Source organism: Phyllostomus discolor, chromosome 3 (assembly GCF_004126475.2).
Source record: "Phyllostomus discolor isolate MPI-MPIP mPhyDis1 chromosome 3, mPhyDis1.pri.v3, whole genome shotgun sequence".
Lineage (NCBI taxonomy): Eukaryota > Metazoa > Chordata > Mammalia > Chiroptera > Phyllostomidae > Phyllostomus > Phyllostomus discolor.
Window position 1 is genome coordinate 80,733,488 of NC_040905.2, and position 23,421 is coordinate 80,756,908.

Genomic DNA, 23,421 nt, shown 5'->3' on the forward strand with positions numbered 1-23,421 from the left:
TCTTATTTGATACTTGGCTAAGTGGAAAAAGAACACTTAACTTCATCTTTCAGCCTTTTCTGAATGACTCTATTTTCCATACTATATGGTAACTAGAACTTCCTTTGAACCAACCCTTGCAAAATACACATATTCGTTCACACACCTTAATTCTCAAAGCATAATTAAGGAATGCTGATAGAAAAGTATTAGATTCAGAGATTTTCTCTGTTTCTCCATGCCAACCCCTTCTTCCATCCTTCTGTTTCTGTGATTGGGGAAAAAAATCTTACATTTGCTATTTAACTTAATCCTTAATTCTCATGTGGATATTTTTCTGCTTTTCCCCCCATCTTAGGATGACTGCCTTTTAAAGGTATGGTATAATGTAGAAAACTGGCGGACAGCTGTTATCTCTCCAGATAAAAGTTCAGAAAAACAATCTCAAGGAGAAATTGACTTTTCTTTTGTGTATCTGGCCCATCCTCGAGCTGTCAATGGATTTTCCTGGCGTAAAACAAGCAAATATATGCCTAGGTCAGTGGATTAGTCTTTTTTCCATGTATTAAGAGAATGTCATGTTTGTGATTTTGACTGCTTTTCCTGTATTGGACCTTTGCCTATGAAGATTCAAGTAATATTAGATGGTCCTTGGTTTGCAAATCTCTGGCCATGGGTCACTTGTGATTGACACTTAAGAGGAGAGCCATATGAAAGAATATTTACTTCCATATCTGATATTTTTAAGTGTCAGAGTTGTGTATCTTTTTTTCTATATTGTGTATCCAATTCTTTTGTGCCTTAATCATTCTCCACATTGTTGCTTGCATGAACTTTCTCATATTTCACTTCCTCATCTTGTGCTTTCTATGTGTATCACCTCTGGTTAAAAAAACAAAAGAACCGTAGCTTTACTGAGAGGACATACCGAGGCCTCAAACATTTCTTTAATTACATCCAGCATTTTAAGGTTCACAGCAAAATTGAAGGGAAGATATAGAGATTTCCCATATACCCTTTGCTCCCACACATGCATAGCCTCCCTTGATGTCAGCATCCTCCACATTAGTTAGAATTTATGAACCTGTATCAACACAGTAGCACCACCTAAAGTCCATAGTTTACATTACAGTTCATTCTTGGTGGTGTGCACTCTATGGGTTTGGACAAACATATAATAGAATGTATCCATTATTCTTATACCTAGATTTTTAAGTTATTTTCCAGTGTAGTAGTTATTCTTCTTACCCCGGCCCTCCAATATAGGAAAGCATAGGCACAGAACGCTAGAGGAACAGTAATAGTTCTGTCCTAGGAGGATGTTATCAGTCTTTGGGCTAAGGAAATTGCTGTAGACAACCTCTATTGTTAGCACAAGCACCCTCAGCTTAGCTTCACTTTGAGAACTATTGCTCTAGTACCTCTGAGAGCATTGCCTACTTATATAAAAATGTGTTTAGAATAGAATGAACTGTGGCACATGTTAACTCTTCTCTTAAAAGTTGTAAATGGCCCCAATAAAAATAGCTGCCATCGCAAACTGTGAACCTTTTACAGTATCTGAAGATTACATCATTTCAAAGGCTGATTTCTTCAGGTACATCCAAGTGTTTTCATTTATTGATAGATTACTAGCATATTTTTTGAAAAGAGGCTTATGAAGTATTGTATCTTTTAACAGAGGATAGACACATCATCTGCTCTTGACCATGTTCACTCAGTGTTGGCAAAAATCGTCACAGGCAGATGTCTTAAACTGGGCCATTACAGATGCCTGGTAACAGCAATGAGGCATACCAGTTTTTTGTTTGTTTGTTTGTTTGTTTGTTTGTTTATACTGCTTGTGTTCATTTGATCTCTTACCGACTAAATTTTGCAGCATAGGGAAATAGAACTAGAGTTTCTGTTAGTTGTGGCATCTTTTAGAAGTCTCCAGAACTTTACTTTCGGATCCATGCTATTTAAGAACCAGCTAATCTCCCTGAGCTCTCTCAGTTTTCACTTTCATTTTACTAACTGCCTACTTCCTGCAAGTGTATAGAGGGAAAGCTGACCCTTTCTCATGAAAATGAGAGAGACCCCATCAAAGACCATTGCTCTTTTTGATATGGCATCTTCACGGGGGTGATACAGGTCGTTTGTTTTTCCCATAAAATTAAGATCCTCAACCAAAATGGCAATGCATTATACAATGGACTGCTAGCTTGAGAGAGAATAATGGGGAATTGTTTGTAAAGCGTATACTTCTTTACTAATTACAAATTGATGAATGTAGAACAGGTTGGAAGATTTGGTTATATCCTCCAGAAACTTCCAAAAGTTAGTTTTAGATAACTAGTTTCAAACTGTTGAGTCTGTTGTTGTTACATCAAAATAGGATGGGTGTTACAGACACTTACCCATCATATGGTTGTCTTCTGAGGTTATACCTTTGTTTTCTTTTGCTTTTTTCTTTCTTTTTTTTTCTTTATTGGCTATCCCTGAGTATGCTATACCATTGAAGAAAGAATAAGACTCTTTGATGAAGAAGTGAGGAAGAAAGATATTGCCAGATAAGTGACTAAAACAGATCAGAGTACTTGTTACATATTCTGCTTATATATTACCTGCCAGCTGTTTACATTGACTGTCCTTAAGGTCTAGTATCCTGAAGAAAGTCACCAGGGACCACCCCCCTTTCAGGATCAAAGCTTGCTCCATGCTTCTGCATTGTGTACCTTTCTTGCTTATTTCATTGCCCTTGCCTAAATTCTTATGCCTCTTCTGATTGCTTGCTGTCTATTTATCCCTCCAGTCTCCTACCTTCTGTTCTTCCTTGGTAAGCCTTTCCATTCTGCCAGTTACTAATTAGAACTATTAATGTTGAACTTTCCATATTTCCTTTTGATGTATGGGTGTTTTCTTTTGTTTCTATTTGCTTACATTTAATCTCATTACCACTGCCTGTGTGTGAATGTTCTAGAGAGAAACAGAGAGGGAAAGGTGATAGGAGAAGGGCATAGAGGACTAGAGAAAAAAGAAGGAGAAAACCTGGAGGAGGAGAGAGAGGCATGAGGATGAGGAAAGGAGAAACTGTGGAAAGGAAAGGAGGCACTTTAGGAAGGGACAAGATGTGAAGGTACTGAAGAAGAGAGGTGGTAAGGGAGGGTAGCCTGGAGAGGAGAAAAAGCTGAGAATTGAGAGAGAGTTCTCAATTCTCTCTCTCAATGGGTAGCAAGGGGATTAAGAGAAATAGAGAAAGAAGGGAAGGAAGAAGGAGGGAGGGAGAGAGAGAGGTGAGACAATAGAAGAGGAAAGCTGAAGGGAAGAGGAACCAAGACAAAACATGCCATTCTCCCTTTCCTTCTTCTTTGTTTACATCCTTTTTTAATCAGGTAGCTGTGTTTAACAAAGTGACTGCTACAGAATATTTTTATTTCTTTTTAAAAAATTTTACTGAGTTACTGGTAGAAGCCTTCTGCTGATTGTTCATTTTTAATCAAATATATTTGAATGTGTCTACTACAGGATTGTGACTTTCTTTTCCTTTTTTATAAATTTGCTGAGTGTCCCAATAATAGGTAGTCTTTGTTGATAGAGTTTCAGCCTTTGAACTCTTGATGCTTATGGAGTTTACTAATATATGTGCAATTGATTTTGCTTTTATTTTGTGGATTACAATACAGTGAATCCATTGAAAATCAAGAATGACTAAGGAAGGAGGTGGCTGTACTTATTTTGTCATGAATTTTCTATTCTTGTACTTCACTGCTTTTGGTATATGTGTTAGGCAAGGAGAGGATAAAAGTACTAGTTAATGTAGCCTGTTAGTGACTAGTGTACATGTGCCTGTATGGGAAGTAAAAATTAAGCATTATGTAATAATTCAAATAGCCATCCACTGAATGTCAGATCTTTTTAATAGATATGGTTTTCTTTTGCTTATTAGCTAAGATATCATATTATGACTTTAGTCTTTGTTGTTTAGTGGTAAGAAGAATCTTAGATTATTGAAACAAGAACTACTGAATTCTAGGCAGAAAAGAAATAGGTTAGCAAGCATTTGATGCAATGAAATAAAATACCCACTCAATTGTAATGGTTTTGACTAAATACATTGCATAAATGTATGTTGATATTTTCTTCATCGATACCTTAGTTATGTGCATTATAGAAACACTGTATAATGTGATACTGTGTGAAGTTTATATTTTTTGCCTCTAAACTCTTTTTATTTCTTAGGACTTCTGTATGTAATGTACTGTTGACTTACTGCAAAGATAATGTGTGTCGTCTTTGGGTAGAGACATTTTTACCAAATGATTGTTTACTATATGGAGGTGACAGCAACCATTGGACCGAACCAATTAATTTAACAAATAATTTCGAGAGAAATGCTTCCAGTAAAGAACGAGTTCAAAACACTTTAGATGTGAGTATTTTAATTAGGTGTTATTTCCTACAAGTTTAAAAACCTGTTGTATGTTGCTTTTTTGTAGCACTGATTCTAATTAATATTAAAAGTCACATGTATAGTTACAAAAATATATATGTCTTAGGAAATCTCAGAAATTTTTTAGTTTCATTTGGTTTAAAAAGTGTTCTTAAGGATTTTGTCTAGAGCAAAAAACTACTTACAGTCATGAAGTTAATTTTAGCTCACCTAATGATAACAAAAGTATGCTTACCCTTATCTTAGCTAAAATAATAAAGTAAATTAAAATCTGAGAAAGCAAAGGTGTAACTGTAAAATTTAGGGTTTTTTTTAGAGCTTGGGATGTTTCATCCTGACTTAATTACATGAATGATTAGTTTGTCAGATTCTGTACTATGGTTGTTATCTTTAGAGCCCCTTTGAACTCGGAGTATTTATTTTACTAAGTAGTGTAGAAAGTAAATTCAGTTTTTGATGTTTGTATTAATTGAACATAGACTAGTAATACAGATTCTTTTTATTATTTTTCTTATACTGAAAACAGGAAGTAATCTAAATTGATTTATCTATGAATGCTTTGTATGATTAAGAATACCTATTTTTCAAGTTAGTACAGTATTGTAATGGTTCGAATATTATTAAATATATAATGCATGGAGACTCAACAACTAGAATCTGATGATTCTTGTCTACTTTTTGACTGTGGGTTCTATATAAACTCTTTTATCATTTGAAAGATGAGAATAACAGTATTTGCAATGTCTGCCTTATGGGTCAAATGAGGTAATCTATGAAAATGCTTTGTAAATTATGAAATACCACCCTAATTTATTATGATAATATTATCCAATACTTCATGGTCATAGGAGGTAAGCTTTGGTTACAAACAGCATACATACATAGACACATCATCATCCACAAACACATTATAAACTTTGCCTTTACGTTCAGGAAATTAATTACTGGAAAATAAATCAAATACAAATTGCGATGTATTGAGTGATAGTTAAGAGTCAGGCAGTTTAAGTTGTTAACTTCTTCTACTTTCAAATTTGCTATACAAAACTGCTGAAAATATTTGTACATATAAACTCATCTAAAATAGAATACCTGTAATGTCTAACAATCATTATTTAACCTATACATATATCTTTGTGACAGCATAGGCATTAGTTTTACTTTGCTGATTCTTTCACACAGGTAAATCTGAGACATTTCCGTAGAGGCCGAAGGAGATCTCTTGCACTTGTAGCACATACCGGATACCTGCCCCATCAGCAGGACCCTCATCAGGTTCACAGGAACACTCCACTGCATGCCAATGCACTTTGCCACTTTCATATTGCAGCCAGCATCAACCCAGCCACAGGTGATAAAGCACTGTTCAAAACATGTTTTTAATTGAGTAGATTGATTTTATAACAAATAAGTTATACTTTTAGTTATAAATAGGTAAAATATTGGAGATGACTTTCTTAGTTAGTTTTTCATGGTAGCCAACTCACTGATTACACAAAGTGAGGTTTTTGTTTATTCGTTTGCTCCTTAAGGCTATGATTTGATTTATGATTTGAGATCTGGATGAGCCATTTAGATTCTTTATTAGTTTATTCTAAAGTGGAGATTTGAGCTAATACTTAACACAGGTTAACATCACAGAGTAGTGCTTCATCATTATTGTGGAATTGTTAAAATAAAACCAGTGTATTTAGTACTTGATCTTTGAAACCATTTCAGAAGTAGAGCAGAAATATTTGGAAGTTATAACTGGAAGAATTAAGAAACCTATTTTTCTAGTCAAATATGTCTGTTAGATTGACAGATCTAGAATATCTGGATGGAAGAATTTAAGTGCTCATCATTTTAGTAAATGGTGACTGCTGGGGGGAGAGAATTAAGGGGACTAACTGGTAATGGAAAAAACTATAATCAAGATTAAGAAAAAAGAATGTGGAAAAAACCCAACTGATCACAGTTGGGGCATTTAAAGTAAAACCTTATACTGTTACTGGGAAAAAAATGAAAAACAGTATTCGCATATGAGTTAATGCCATCTATACAGAAAGTGAAAAGTAAAAGTCAGTTTTCACCTGTATCCTACCCTAGTCCTTCTACCCAGAAGATAAGCACTATTAGATGAGTTTTTATGTATTTGGGGATATTGTTAAGTGTAAATTTAGCATCACCTATTTTCATATAGCACACTGGATTTTGCTGTATTGCATTCTTCAAACAAATATAACGATAAGTATGGTCCATTAGTTACTTGAATAAAAGTGGTAGTGCTCTACTAAAGAGTAGAGATAGTTGTGGTAGGAATGAAGAGTATTTGATGGTTCTCGCAGCTTTTATTTGGTAGGCAACAGTCCCAGCTCTAAAAGTATCCATGAGCCAAGAAAATGTGAAGGGGAGAATATTGATTATTTTTATTTAAACATTATATAGGCTTCAAAAATGCCATTACCTTTATTAAAATATATACGTTGACAGAGATTATAATCCCCAGAGGCAACTCTAAGGTCAGTAGAATAACTTTCAGTCTCTGCTGAGTAAAAGAAAATATTCTGAGAATATAGAAATCCTGAATTCTTACTTTAATGGAAAAGGCTAAGGGATTACAAAAAAGGAAATCCTCAGTTTCAATGTAGCATCTCCTTGACCACCTTTCTAAAAACCTTCTTAGGCCGTAGGTCCCTAAGGAAAATTCCTTTGTGTAGATCAAATCAAAGCAAAATAATATTAGCAGTTAGAATAGACCCTATGGAAAATACCTTTCCCAAAATTAGATCTATTGGATTGACTCTTCTGGATGCTCTGTTTCCTGTTTGAGGACCAGCTCTCAGATTTGGCATCACTTATTTGCCCCATTTATAGAAATAGAAACAGAAGAAGAGCTCTAAGATATTCTCCTGATTCTAGTTCTTATATCCTTTCCATGAAGATTTCTCATTAAAAAAAAAGACTTTAATCAAATTCTTTAAGTACAGTCAGGAGACAGAAGAAATGTGAGATGTTTTTCTTTTCTTCTTCTTCTCTTTTTTTTTTCCTGGAATGCTTCTGCTAAAAGCCAGCATTAGCTCCTCTTTCTTGTGTACTTACTCAACAACTAGGCCTGTTATCCACAAGAGGCATCATTGATCTCTTTTGGGTTGATTGTAAATCAAAAATCAGAAAATCCTACCCAATAGGATTCTTGGGGGCACTCTCTTAATCCCTGGCATTAGTGTTTATCACCTAGAAACAATGGAATTGGCAGCTCAGTCCCTTGAGGATTTTATTGAGTTTTTAGTCTGTGCTAGTATGGGAATCAAAGATAGAGGTAGGAACTGCAGATACAGGGGTGATCAAAACAGGCTTGATCGTTGCTCTCACGAAACATAGAATCAGTGTACTTTCCTTCAATCCATTTCAGCCTTTACTTTTCAGATACCAGCATGAGCTAAATGTAGATGTGATTTAATATGATACACACATTTTCTTGACCTTTATTAGTTAGAGATTGTAGTTTGTCATAAATTACTTTGAATTTACACTTCAATATGCTTACTTTAGCAGTTATATTCAAAGTAATACCAAGGAACTTTTTTTTAAGCTGAGTTGGTTTGTCTTGAATGCCTTTCTTGAATATAAGAAGGGAACCTCAATTTTACTTTCCAACTTTAATCTTGATGCTAATAAATAGTGTCTATCTTAGAATTAGATGGGTAGGTCATTAAAAAAATTAGTATGCCATTCTATTAAGAAAGAAAGTTGTTGCTATTCAGATAAATCACTAGTTCTTTGTCATCATATTGGTGACATTTGCATGGTAGGCCAGATTAAAATACCATAGGTTTCTTATCAAAGTGTATATATAAATTAAGAAGATTTTCCTATTAAGATGTCTACAAATTATAGACATTTCTTATGAGAGTATTTTTTAGAATTAAAGAAAATGTATATAAAATAAATTAGGCTATATGACCTAGAATATATAATTTTAATTCCTTTATAGGTGTTAAATTTACCATTTATGTCTGCTATCATTAATAATAATTGTTGGCAAACATTATGTTGGGAGTCTTATTTATAGGTTAAATAAAATATATTACAGAGGTTTAAGGATAAGTGTAACACTGTAATAAAAATATGAGACCTGGATGTTTTATATGCTAGAATGATAGAAATTTTAACTGTGTTTTTTGTTATTGTTCTTTACAGACATTCCACTTCTTCCTTCTATTACATCTCTAAGTCTAAGTGAAAATGAAGAGAAGAGTGGCCCTTTTGTGGTACACTGGCTAAACAATAAAGAGTTACATTTTACTTTGTCCATGGAAGTCTTTTTACAGCAACTTAGAAAAAGTTTGGAACAGCCATCTTCTGAGGCCAGTGTAGAAGACTCTAATCAGGCAGATGTAAAATCTGATGAAGGTAAAGCTTTAAGAAGGGTACGAAATGTAAAATTTGGTGAAAATAGCAAAGAATTTAGTACCAGGGTAACACTAGTAACTGTCAGAAATAAACTTCAAAATTACAGTGGCATGATACCAATTTGAAATAGCTCATTGAATAATTTATTGTAGATGTTTCTATTCCAGGTAGCTTTCTTCCACATGGTGATTTGGGGATTCAGGATTCTTCATACGTGGGCTTCTTTGGTCAGTCCCTAGGGCCTTGCCCCTTAAAGGACTATCTGTGAACCAGCAGTGTTGACATTACCTGGGAGCTTGTTAGAATACACAATTCAGGTTCTACCCAAAGCTCCTGAACAAGAATCCATAGTTTAATGAAACCCCCAGGTGATTTGTATATATATTAAAGTTAGAGAAGCATTATAGTAGGGCCTTAAACTCTTCTGCATTTAGCCTTAGTCAGGTAGGGAGGGAGGGAGAGGAGAAGGTATAGCTATTTCTTAACTTTGACTTAGAGTTGGCACATACCACTTTCTCCTTTCATTATACGGCACTAGTCACAGGGTCCTTGCAAGTCCTTGACTCGATAGCTAGCCATTCTGTGTTAAGGACTAGGAAGCACAAATTTGTGATGGCCAGCTAGCCATCTCTGCTACAGTTTGTGGTTGATAAGTGTTTTTATTTTTTAAAAGTTTTGTTTTAATTATAAGATTATAAAATTGCTCATTAGGACATGCTCATTAGGAAGAAGAATCAAATGATATAAACAGGTATAAAGTTTCCATATGTTTAAGAAGTGTCCTCCTACATTTATGTTTTTCTATATTCCTGCAACATTGTTTTTAAACTTGGCAGTTCAGTTTTAAACAAAAATTGTATTTTGTAAATTGCTTTTTAAATTCAGTATGGGAACTTTTCAATATCGTTTTTTTTTAAGTTTCTGAGTATTCCATGTCAAGAGAAAACTTTAGCATTTCCTTTATTGATGGGCATTTACATTGATTTAAATTGTTTTTCACTATACTGATAATGGTACAGTGACATATCTTTTCATCTTTGTGTGAATTTTTCTATCACATGGATTCCTAGACATGGAATTGCCAGAGTGTAAATTTTTAAAGTTGTGTTAACTTCTGCCAATTTTTTAATTTAACTTTTTAAATGTTATTTTGTAGTACTTTCAAGTGTATGACGTAGGAACTTCTGCCAAATTGACCTCCAGAAATGCTTTATCGGTTTATCAATTTTTTTCACAGCCTTGCCACTACTGGATATTTTCATTCTATTACCCTTGCCAATAAATATGGGGAGAATGGCATCTTGTTTTACATGGCATGTTCTTGAAGCATATTGAACAGAATTATTTTAATCCTTCTGTGGTTTGCCTTTTTGTGCCCTTTACCTGATTTTCTATTGAATTATTTTTCTTTTTCTTAATGATTTGTATGTCTTGACCAATTTTTAAAATCTGGTCAACAGTCTTAACATTTTTTGAGTCTCTTTTAAGAAAGACTCTCTATTCATAAACAGGAATAGGGCCAGGGTTTTTGAAATAAAGGTTAGAATATACATATTTACCTGTATTAAGTTGTTATGCCAGTTTATTTCATTTTTACTTATTTATTTTTTTAATACTCACCTGAGGATATGTTCACTGATTTTAGAAAGAGGAAGGGAAAAAGAGAAAAACATTGATCGGTTGTCTCCCATACCTGCTCTGACCAGGGATCAAAGCCACAACCTAGATGTGTGCCCTTACCAGGAATTGAACTCACAACCTTTTGGTATGTGGGATGATGCTCCAACCAAGCCATCTTGCCAGAGTGGTACCAGTTTATTTCTGATCACCTGTGTGTTGGAGGAAACCTGGAAATTGGGCTGTTATAAATGTATTTTTTTAAATGATTTCTTTAAAATGTCATATAAGTACATAAGTACTTATATGTTATAAGTAAGTTATAAGTACATAACACCTAGAGAAGAGCTACTATAGCAGACTCAGGTTTTGATAAATCTGATATTATGAAAAAAGTTACATTTCAATAATATATTTTAAAAATTCAGCCTAGAATTATAGCCCCAGTTTCAACTCCTTCTTTTTATCATGAGCAAAACTAAGATTCAGAGAAGTAGTATGTCTCACTTGTGGTACTGAGTTTAGAAACCAGTTTACCTATTTTCCAGTCCAATAATAGCCCTTCTACCTGTAATCCACTGACTCAGTCCTCTAGGCCTTGTGATTATTGTGTTAATTTCAGTGGCCTTATGTTTCTGGAGCAAACTTATTTTTAAAGGAGAGCCTATTTTTTGTTTATGAAAACTATTATGTTTTTCATCTTGAATGCATCTTTAAAGATATTTCTTAATTTATGGTAATAGCTTGATTATATTTACTTGGTTCATGAACCCTTTTACTTACAGAAACGGATGATGGTGTTGATGATCTGAAAATAAATCATGAAAAGAAGGAATTGGGTGGTGATAAAATGGTACCAAACTCAAGTTTTGTACCATTACCATCAGCTGCCATTGATCATCAGATTGAAGTACTTCTCTCTGAATGGAGTAAAAATGCAGACATGCTATTCAGTATTCATCCCATGGATGGCTCTTTGCTGGTTTGGCATGTGGATTGGCTGGATGAATACCAGCCTGGTATGTTTCGACAAGTACAGGTACTTGATTCCCTGGAGAGCTACTTCTTGTTAAACATGGGTACAGTTTTATAATACATCTTTATATAAGTTCATGCATTCTAATCCTCACTTTCTTAATTCTAGGTGTCCTTTGTTTCCAGAATTCCTGTAGCTTTCCCCACAGGTGATGCGAACTCTCTCTGTAAAAGCGTAGTGATGTATGCCTGTACCAAGAATGTTGACTTGGCTATTCAGCAAGGGAAACTAAAGCCTAGCCTCACACGTTCCACATCAATGCTTATCTCTGCTGGTCACAGTAAATCAACTAATAGCTTAAAATTAAGTATTTTTACCCCTAATGTTATGATGATTTCAAAGCACGCCGATGGCTCTCTGAATCAGTGGCTAGTTAGTTTTGCTGAGGAATCTGCATTTTCTACAGTTCTCAGTATTTCGCACAAATCCAGATATTGTGGTCATCGCTTTCATCTTAATGATTTAGCTTGCCATTCAGTGTTACCATTATTGTTGACAACATCACACCATAATGCATTAAGAACACCAGAGGTTGATAGCCAAAAACAACCTTATGATGCTTTCAATACTGAAGATTTGGCAAAACAGAATATGAACACTGTTGACATGGCATTTCAGGATCCCAAATCAGTTTATAGTGAACTAATTCTTTGGAGGGTTGATCCAGTTGGGCCATTGTCTTTTTCTGGAGGTGTTTCTGAGCTTGCCCGGATTAATTCTCTTCATGTTTCCGCATTTTCCAATGTGGCATGGCTGCCTACTCTTATACCCAGTTACTGTCTAGGTAAGCATTCTGAATTTTATTTAATAATTTTAGGTTTTTCTGACATTTTTGCTTAAGGATTTAAATGTTCGTAAATACTTTGTAGGTACATACTGCAACTCTCCTAGTGCATGCTTTGTAGCAAGTGATGGTCAGTATCTGAGATTATATGAAGCAGTTATTGATGCCAAGAAACTTCTAAGTGAGCTTTCCAATCCTGAAATTTCTGTAAGTAAATGTCTTTAATGTAAGCATATTATATGATTTTTAAGTACTTAATTTATACTTCTTGAGCACATTCTAAAATTATGACATATAATTTATAATGTATATTATTTAGTTATTTTTTTCATAACTGCATTGTACCATTACAGTGATTCTAAATTCCTTTAAAAAGAAACCATTTTTTTTATTTATTCTTGTATACAGAATACAAGAAATGTTTCTTGTATACAGAAATATATATTGTCTTACAATATATGTTTCTGTAATAATTTTTGCTCAGAGATAAATGAGGACTAATGGCAGTATAATGTGGAATATATGTTGATTCTTTTGCATTTTTGGAGGGGTAAAAGGAGCTGGACTAACAGGAGTGGAATTTTAATCTTAACCAAGAAAGAAAAAAGCTCTCAGCTTTGTTGTATTATAAGCAGGAGTCCTTTCAAAACTATTGCAAAATTTTTGTCTTGTGACAGGCATTACTTCTTCCTGTGCCCAGCTAATAGCAATCCACCATCTGTATTGTTTCAACAGCTGCTGCAAGCCAGCATTTTCACATTTTTGGTTTTGGTATTTTAAAATATTCCCTGTGTTAACCTTCAGCTATACTGAGCTTCCTGTTTAGGAGATTCAAGGTGTCTCCTCAGCTACCAGTTAATGTTCTTGTTAATGCCCTGCTTACAAAATTGTATGGTTGTCAGTGGTACGCTCCAATCCTGTTTTATTACTAAGTTTTTTAAAATTTTAATGCATGGTTTTACAGAATAGTTTTTTTCAAACCACATATATAGCACTTTAGTAGAAATAATATATTTATTGAGGGCCTTTTCTATTTTTCAGAATTGTTTTAAGTGCTGGAAATTTTGATATGACCAAAACAGACAAAAATCAGAGCTTCTATTCTAGTGAAGGGATATAGAGGGGAAAGGTAAAAATATATTAATAAATATGATGGAGAGCAACAGTGTCACTAAAGTAGTAGGAAGTGCCAGGTAAGGTGCTAGTCAGGGAAAGCCTCACGAAAAAGGTACCACTTGAGTATAGACCTGAAGGAAATGACAGAGCTAGCAATGTGAATGTTTAGAGAAAAAGTGTTATGGGAGAAGAGGCAGGGCAAAAATCCTGAGCCTAGAACATGTTTGGTATGTAAAGGAGCAGCAAGGAGACCATTGTGGTTGGAGCAGAGTAAGTAAGGTGATAGGAAAGTCGTCCAGGATGAGATAGAAAGTTAGCCTGGCCATACCATATAAGGCCTCATTGGTAATTGTGTTAACTTTGGCGTTTACTCTGAATAATGTAGAATCCATTGAAGAAAATGTCAGAGTGATATTATGATCTCACTTAGGTTTTAAAAGGATCACTCTGATTGCTATATTGATTAGACAAGGGAGGAGAAGTAAAATCAGACACATTCAGGAAGCTATTATAGTAATCCTAGAGAGAGTCAAAGGGGCTTAGAATGGTGGCAAATGGTAGTGATAAAGACAATAAGAATTCGTCCAATCTGGATGTGTTTTGAACATTGAATAGTTAATGTTGTACTGAATATGGTGTTTACGTGAGAAAGAGAAGATGATCCCCAAGGTTTGTGGCCAAGCCCTAGGAAAAATAGAATTGCTTCAAGGTGAAATGAGAAGAATGTATAAGAAACACATTTTGTGCAGCAGGTTATACTCAAAAGCTTAGCTTTAGACATGTTAATTTTGAGGTACCTGTTTGACATTTAAGAGATCCAGCAGGCTACTCTCTGGAATTTAGGCAGAGGCTAGTCTAAAGATAAAAGTAGTTGTCATAATTTAAATTTGAATTTGTAGAGCTAGGTGAGATCACTGAGGGAGAGAATGTAGTTGGAAATTAGAGTAATAGAAGGATTGAACCCAGGGGCATTCCATTGTTAAAAGTGGGATGAGTGTTGTGTACAATGGAAGGCAAGTGGAGAAAGTTATTTCAAGGGAGAGGATTGGTCACCAAGATCAAGTGTTAATGATACACCAAGTATGATGAAGATTGAATTTAACAATATGACCTTGACTACAGCAGTCAGGACATAAGTGGCTCAAGAAATCAGCATACATACATAAACAGGATGTCAACTTGAAATCCTTCTCACCTGAAAATTAATGTTGAAAAAGTATTAGTTCTTAGAACAGTTCCTTGAGATTGAAGTCAGTCTTTCGCATTCATGGATATAAAATACTTCTTTCCCCTTAAAATTACCAAGAATTCCTTTTGTTTTTCTGTGCACCAACTGAACTGTAATTCTTACTCATTACTATGTAATTCCTTAGTAAGGTAAAGTCCTAGAATGTTTATATAAAAGAGACTTGAGAACTTATTTAGCCACAAACATATTTATTATTCATTTATTATTCCTGGAATTTCACATTGTTGTTATTATTTTATTGTTTAATAAAGGAGCTATCCGTTTTTTTAAAAACAGAAATATGTTGGTGAAGTGTTTAACATCGTAAGTCAACAGTCAACAGCCAGGCCAGGATGTATTATCGCATTAGATCCCATTACAAAACTTGTAAGTATTATTTTTCTGGCCGCTTAGTATTAGGTAAATAACATATATGTAAACTTATGTTGCTTTTTATTTACATTCAGCAAGGCCGAAAAACCCAGCTGCTTCATGTGTTTCAAGAAGACTTCATTTTAAATAACCTTAAGAAGAAAAGTATAGCAAAGGACAGAATATTATCTGATGAAGGTAAAGATGAATTTTGTATGTAATGAGAAGTAATCTGTATGGTGTGTTAGGCAGTTAATAAAAATAAATTAATATAATATTTCATATAATCTATTTGAAGTTAAAAGTTTTCTGTGTAGGTTTGTGGCATTTTTTACCATAAATACCAGTATCCTTTCTTTTTCTAAGTATATTTTATTAATTATGTTATTATTATGTTATGTTATTATGTTATGTTATTATAGTTGTCCCAATTTTTTTCTTTTCACCACCCTCTACCCGGTACCCCCCTTCCTTCTAGCAATCCACCCCACTTAGTTCACACCCATGGGTCATGCATGTATGTTCTTTGGCTTCTCTATTTCCTTTACTATTCTTAACATCCCCCTGTCTGTTTTGTACCTACCAACTATGCTTCTTAATCCCTGTACCTTTTGCCCAATTCTCCCCCCTCTCCCCCCAGAGCACTGATAACCCTCCATGTGATCTCCATTTCTATGATTCTGTTCTTGTTCTAGTTGTTTGCTTAGTTTTTGTTTTTTAGATTCAGTTGTTGATAGTTGTGAGTTTGTTATCATTTTACTATTCATAGTTTTGATTTTCTTTGTCTTAAGTAAGTCCCTTTACATTTCATATAATAAGGCTTGGTGATGATGAACTCCTTTAGCTTTACCTTGTATGGGAAGCACTTTATCTGTCCTTCCATTCTAAATGATAGCTTTGCTGGATAGAGCAATCTAGATTATAGGTCTCTGCTTTTCATCACTTTGAATACTGCTTGCCAGTCCCTTCTGGCCTGCACAGTTTCTTTTTGAGAAATCATCTAATAGTCTTATGGGAACTCCTTTGTAGGTAACTCTCTTCTTTTCTCTTGCTGCTTTTAAGGTTCTCTCTGTAATCTTTAACCTTTGGCATTTTAATTGTGAAGTGTCTTGGCGTTGTCCTCTTTGGGTCCAACTTGTTTAGGACTTGTTTAGCGCTTCCTGGACTTGTATGTCTATTTCCTCCACCAAATTAGGAGTTTTCTTTCATTATTTTTTCAAATAAGTTTTCAGTTTCTTCCTCTGCCTCTTCTTCCTCTGGCATCCCTATGTTTCAGATGCTGGCACTTTTGGAGATGTCTCAGAGTCATTTTATTGTCTCCTTGTTTTTTTGAATTTTTGTTTCTTCATTCTGTACTGGTTGACTGTTTATTTCACCCTTATGTTCTAAATTGTTGATTTGAACTCCAGCTTTCTTTCCTTCGCTGTTGGTTCCATCATGGATTTTTCTTTATATCATTTAGTGTAGCTTTCATTTCTTCCCTTATGCATTTGCGGTACTCACTGAGTTCTCTGAACACCCTTGTCACCAGTGTTTTGAACTATGCATCCGATAGGTTGGTTATTTCCATTTCACTTAGTTCTTTTCCTTGAGTTTCAATCTGTTCTTTCATTTGGGCCATATATCTTTGTCTCCTTAATTTGGCAGCCTCCCTGTATTTGCATTTGTGTATTGGGTGGAGGTTCTATGACTCTGTCTTGGCATACATATTACATTGTGAGGGGCGAGCCTTAGATATTCACCAGGGTGGGGTAACCTGCTTCACACTTTGTGGCGCTGTATGTGGGGATGGGGTCTGAAAGGGAACAATGTCACTTGCTTGGCTCTCATCCCATTTCCAGTCACTTCCCCCACCTCGATATGCAACTGATGCCCATCTAGTGCCGCGTGCTCACCGGCCGGCAGTGACCTTAGAACACTGTGGATGGCTTGTCAACACGCGAGAAAAACATACACAGGGACAACCAGGTCCTGTGGGGAAGTAGGAACGGAATGGCCACTCTCTCTGGTGGGGAGAGCATGCTGTTCCCCCTCCGGAGAGGCTTTTTATTGGTTTCGTTTGCATAAGAACTCATGTAAAGCTCATTACTCATTGCTAGGAAGTAAGGATCAAACAATAGATAACAAGGAAGTCCTATGAGGGCCTATTTTGAGTCAGGGTCAAAGAGCTGTAAAACTTTGAGGAACAAACTTACTTCTTCCTTGGACCCTTATCATTCAACTGAGAGCATTCTAAACAAAGCAGGTTTCACAGGATCTTACATATTCTTTCTTAGGCTTGATCACCCGGGGAATCCGCCCTTTTCAGCTGCACCACCCTGTCATTGTTTCAGGCTTAGGTGGAGCAAGGGAACTAAGGCAATGAAGAGATAAGGAGATTTTCTCCCAGACGATAAGGACTCAGGCTATGTCACAGCCAAGGAGTGAGGGTCCATCACCCCCTTTTGCTGTAGCCCCCAAAGTCCTTTCTTGGGGGCCTCCCACGTGATCATGCCTGTCTTAGATCGTTCCCCCTTTGGGGAATCTTACCCGTCATTGGCTAACCGACCAAGCACTGGGAATCAGTTATGAATGAAGCAGCACAAGCAGCACTCCTGCCAGGGAGATAAGCTTTTGTCTCCTTGCTGGTTTACAGTCCAAGGTCACTCCCTCAGCCTTAGCCTTGGCGGGGGTTACAGCTTCTGATACCAGGCAGGGCAGTTCCCAACAGTCTAGCTACTTTCCTAGTGCTCGATCCCAGAGTAGATGCATTCACATATGTTCTAGGACCCTGTGGGCCCTTTCACCAGACTCTCCTTGAGAGACCAGTAGTTTCTTCCACTGCCCCAACCCTCACTGGTTTTTACAGCCAGAAGTTATGAGGCTTTACTTTCCCAGCCCTGGAACCCTGAGCTACAAGGTCCTGTAGCTGGGATGGCTCCCTCCCCAAATGTCCCTCCCAGTTTTTATCCACCACAGGTTAATGTAAGACCACCTCTTTCACCAACTGCTGCTGCCTCGCCACCCCTGCCACACTGTGTCCTCTCTGCTCAACTACCCATCTCCACCCCTCCTACTCATCTGGATGAATATTTTTTCTTTATACTTGGTGATCGAACTTCCATACAGTTCAATTCTCTGACAGTTCTGGTTGTATTGTGTTTTGAGATTAGTTGTGATCCTTCTTATGGTTGTGTGAGAAGGTGAAGCATATCTACCTACATTTCCATTTTGGCCAGAAGTCCAATACCAGTGTCTTTTTTTTGTTTCATTTTGTTTTATTGTTGTTCAAGTACAGTTGTCTGCATTTACCCCCATCACTGTTTTTACTCTTAGTCAGGGATTATGAAGTAATTGAAGGAGATCTAGCAATTATTTTTTAAAAAACATAATATAAATGTGCCCTGGCTGGCGTAGCTCAGTGGATTGAGCTTGGGATGCAAACCAAGCATCACAGGTTCGATTCCCAGTCAGGGCACATACCTGGGTTGTAGGCCACAGCCCCCAGCAACCGCACATTAATGTTTCTCTCTCTCTTTCTCCCTCTCTTCCCTCTCTAAAAATAAATAAATAAAATATTTTAAAAAAACAACATATTATAAATGTTTTCTGTCATTAATGTATGAGTGCTCTTTGATGGCTGGGGTCCTTCCCTAACAACCTGGATCATGTGTGCACCTACAATTTTCAGCTTTAAGTTATAATTTAGAAACTAAGTGTCTTAATTCTTTTATAATTAAACAGTTTTTTAAATTATTTAAATGCCTTCACTCAATATTTACTGTTTATTTGAATAAAGGATAACAGAAAAATAAAGCTAAAATCTCTCGGTCATTTTCATTTACAAGGCCAAACCAAACACAAAATGACTTGCCTTAGAAGACAATCATATAGTGTGTACCTGTTGCTTTAAAAGTCAGTTATAAGCTTCAAGTGGTATTAATAACTCCAGTTTTATTTGTTCCAGATTATATTTTTTAATTCCTCTTGTACATTGTTTCTTTATTCTACCTTTTTTCTATTTTCCTTTTCCTTTACGAAGTACTTCTTCGAATTCTGCACTTTTATTTCTCACTGCTTTCACTTAGTCTTCTGTCATTTTCCCTGAGAATTCATGAACTGGACAAAGACATTTCCAGAGCTTTTATAACCTCTGAATATAATGATGGAAAGACGCTAAAAAAGGGAAATAAAGATGTCAAGTACAGGGTAAAGGATTATTTATATCAACAAAATGTTCTTTATTTTCTTTTTTTTATACTAAGGTATTAATAAATATATTAGTATCTTTAACAATCCAACTTTTTGTAAGACTTTTTAGAGAAATTACTGTCCTATGCTTAAGGTTGCATTTTGCTATGATCTTCATCTGTTCTAACATTTTTTTTTCTATGAATCTTTAATTTTTAACTTTTTTTTTAAGACTAAGTATTTCCAAGCCCTGGCTGGCGTAGCTCAGTGGATTGAGCACAGGCTGGGAACCAAAGTGTCCCAGGTTCGATTCCCAGCCAGGGTACATTCCTGGGTTGTAGGCCATAACCCCCAGCAACTGCACATTGATGTTTCTCTCTCTCTCTCTCTCTCTCTCTCTATCTCCCTCCCTTCCCTCTCTAATAAAAAAAAAATTAGTACAAAATAAAAAACCTTTATTTAAAAAAAAAGACTAAGTATTTCCCCTAGTTTTCCTTAAAATATTCAAGGAATTCTCACTTTTACTCAGAAATGATTATTTTTATTACCAGAGTTTCCAGCATATACCCAAGGGGTTATGTTTTCATTTTAGCTTGCTTTAATGTCAAGAAGAGAAGGAACGTTTTACAAATGTTATTATTATTGGGGCATTCTTTCTTGTTAGAAAAATTATTAGAAATAGATTTGTTATTTTTTCTTTTTATAATCCCTGATCTTTCCCTTCCTCTTAATTCTTGTAATTTAAATGCCTGAGTCACCCAAAACACACCACCAAAGTTACCTTTTCATTTAGTCTTTTAAGGTATTTATGGTTATCTTTCCTTCCTAGTGTTCCTTTGAAAACTTTTTTTCTATGCAATTTTAAAAGGATAAAATGATTGCACTCTAATAATAGTTTCTCTCGGATTAATATGGTCTTTGATTTATATATTTTCTGTAATGTAATGTTCTGTATGTAATACATAATTTTCTGCATAATGACAACAATTAAGAATAACTTGGATTAAAATCTAGCATTTTTAAAAAGTTTTTTTCAATCAATAATGACCTACTGATTTTATGATATATTGTAGATGCTTTTTTTGTTTATTTTGAGCAACTTATGTGCTGCTTAAATTATGCAATTATACTAAGAAAAAATTTCCTGAATAATATGTTGGATAATGAATACTTATATATTGGTCCTTAGGTAAACATTGTTAATAAGTCATTTCATTACAGGTCTTATTTATTTCAAAATATGTTTAGCAATACAATTTTCATGATGATATGTTGACTTAAAGTACCTATCACACAGTTCCTATCTGTTCAGAAATTTCTTACTTAATATGACCTAATCTGTGTGACCATTATGTTAGTGATGACTATAATGTGTGATTTTTTAAGCCTATCAATTCAAAATTAAATTTAAGCATAGCATACTTGTTAAGATTTTAAGTTAATACAAATTCATGTGGTAAAGAAGATTCCATTCTATAATTCCACTTTATATTTGGAACTGTAGATATGAATTCAGATTTTTTTTAATTAGTGATTTTAACTTGGAATATTTCATAAGTTGTCTCACTTGTTCATGTTGATAGTGAAAAATATTATTAATATCAACAGGCAGCTCACCTAATGGATTTTCTGAAAAATTCTACCTGATTGTAATAGAGTGCACTCAAGACAACCGTTCATTGTTACACATGTGGAATTTACATTTAAAGTCTACTCCTGTGTTATTGGGTAGGTTGTTTCTTTTTTAACTTTAAGTAGGCTTAAATTAACAAATTATATATGATTAGACAGTTCAGTGTATGTTTCTAAAGCTGTTCTTGTTGAGTGATGATAATACAGTTTATTCAGTTAATTAAAACAGAATGATTTCTGATTTTCTTGTTTTAAAGAATTATTAATATGTTTACTTTTTAATCTGTTATAAAGCAGTTTTGGATTATAAAATATATCAATTATAATGCCTACAAGGTGCCCCCCACTCCCTCCAGTTTGGGTTTTTTCTTATGTTTTATAGATGAAAAAGTAGATGGAAAAATGTCTGAAGCAGTTTGGCAGCCAGAAGAACATTATTCTTCTCCAGAAAAGATCCTATCTCCTTTTGCACAGAAGTATCAGGCTTGCAGAGCAAATCTTCAGAGTACCAGCAAATTGACTCTGTCTTCGGAAATGGTTTATAGCCAAGAGTTGCATTTGCCAGAAGGAGTTGAGATAATAAGCGTTAAGCCATCAGCAGGTTTGTAAATTTTGTGAAAAAAGACTAAGCAAACTTTGTAATCCAGGAGTGTTTATGAGGTATTTAAAAATAGGAGCAACTACCTCTTTTTAAATATACACAGAAGCAGAAATGGAAAGACTATCTTTAAGTACCCTACACTGAAACCTTAAATTTCTCATTGTTTGCAGATTACTTTGACATTTGTCAGTTAGTTATAGTCTTAAATGTTGAGTTCTGAAACAAATTCTCATTATCCTTTTGTGAAAACAAATTGAAAGTTTCTAGGGCAGAGATGGCAATGTGGTTGTATCTTATTTGCCAACTTTGATAACAAAAACTATAGTTCTTAAACATCTCACTCAGTTCTTGAACAATTTGGTTCTTGGCCAAGTTGTTCACCAAAAAAATGTCTCAGTTGTCAAACAAAACTTCAATTCTCAGTGACCTGACAATTCTTTTGACCTGACAATTCTTTCATGTGGATACCTGTATGATCAATCACATGTCTCTCAGGCAACAAAGAAGATTCAGTTTATGAACAAATTGCTTTTTGAAGAATTTTCCAGAACAAAATTAAGTTTGAGAATTGAAGTTCCATTGTGTTGGTTGTGCTGCCTGGAGCCATGTGCTGTGAAGGATTATGAATGTGTGGTTCCTATTATATATTATCTTTATCTCAGGGCAACTGTGCTCAAAATGTGGTCCCCAGACTAGCTCGGCATTACCTGGGAACTTGTTGGAAATAAAAATTCTTGGGCTGCACCCTAGACCTACTGAATCACAATCTCGGGTTTGCTTTACCAAGCTTTCCAGGTGATTCTAATGCACACAAAAGAAAAAGAACCACTGTTCTAGGATATCAAGAAAACCAAGACAAAGTCTATCTTCTCGCTCAATTCTTTTCATAAGTCAAAGTGTGGGTTTTGGTCTTTTCTACTTTTCTCTTTCTCTCTCTCTCTCTCTCTCTCTCTCTCTCTCTCTCTCTCTTTTGACTGATTGTTTTGAATGCTTTTCTAATTGAAGTTAAGCAGGGTATTAACAGTGTTCTGATAACATTTGCATTCTGTTTCTTTGTTTATTTGAATAAAAGAGGCATCAGTGCAAGGAAATTTAAAGTTTGGAAAAGAATGACTCTTGCATTAACACACTTTTAAGAACTATTATCTTTAGCCAGACAGTATGATCTTTACTACTGAATTCCAATTAAAATAATATAGCAAATATAAGAGAAACTGAAAATATTTCTAAAAACAACCCTCTCGTTTAACTTCAGCCCCAGTTGAGTTTGAAAGAAAAAGTTCTTGGGAAAAAGAAAAAATTTGTTTCGCTTGGTGAAACAATAGTAATTGGTATAGTAGTTCTCCCCTTATCCTGAAGGATAAGTTCCAAATCTCCCAGTAGATGCCTGAAACCCAACATAGTACTGAACCCTACATATTACTATGTTTGTTCCTATACATGCATACCTTTTCACTGAAAGGAAGCACTTTGTGGCTTCTTTTTGAATTATCCATATTGCCAACATCACTATTCTTGTGCTTTGGGGCCATTATTAAGTAAAACAAGGGTTACTTGGACACAAGCACTGCGATATCACAGCAACAATCGATCTGATAACTGGGATGGTGGCTGGGTGACTAACAGCCTGGTAGCACACACAGTGTAGGTACAGTGGACAAAGGGATGGTTCATGTTCTAGGCAGGACAGGCCTAGATAGCATGAGATTTCATCACGCTACTCAGTATGACATGCAGTTTAAAATTTATAAATGGTTTATTCATGGAGTTTTTAATTTATCATTTGACTGCTGGCAGTTGAAACCACAGAAAGCAAACTACAGATGAGAGGAGACTACTGTAAATGTTATTTCTTAGTCTTAAGAATTTTTTTTAGTCAAGACTGTCGGGAAGGATAAGCTTTTATTCTCTGTACAGCTCAGAGAATCCAGTGGGCAATGCTAATTGTGTTCATTGCAATATTGCTATATTCCTTGAGAACATTTTTAGGAAAAAGATATTATAATTATGTTGCAATGAGCTTTTAAAATATGATAAATATTCCATATAACATTTCTTA

The 23,421-nt window shown here is 35.0% G+C and overlaps 1 protein-coding gene across 8 annotated transcripts in view; it reads left to right on the top strand.

The window, feature by feature from the left end:
• DMXL1 (Dmx like 1) overlaps positions 1-23,421 on the top strand; it is a 152,750-nt gene that overhangs the window by 40,639 nt on the left and 88,690 nt on the right. For all 8 annotated transcript variants that reach the window (XM_036020679.1, XM_036020680.1, XM_036020681.1 and 5 more), the window contains 11 exons: positions 338-516; positions 4,201-4,390; positions 5,594-5,762; positions 8,594-8,806; positions 11,209-11,462; positions 11,568-12,243; positions 12,329-12,450; positions 14,885-14,974; positions 15,055-15,157; positions 20,738-20,857; positions 21,144-21,362. In XM_036020679.1, coding sequence (XP_035876572.1) covers positions 338-516; positions 4,201-4,390; positions 5,594-5,762; positions 8,594-8,806; positions 11,209-11,462; positions 11,568-12,243; positions 12,329-12,450; positions 14,885-14,974; positions 15,055-15,157; positions 20,738-20,857; positions 21,144-21,362 — 2,335 coding nt within the window. The remainder of the gene's footprint in view (positions 1-337; positions 517-4,200; positions 4,391-5,593; positions 5,763-8,593; positions 8,807-11,208; positions 11,463-11,567; positions 12,244-12,328; positions 12,451-14,884; positions 14,975-15,054; positions 15,158-20,737; positions 20,858-21,143; positions 21,363-23,421) is intronic.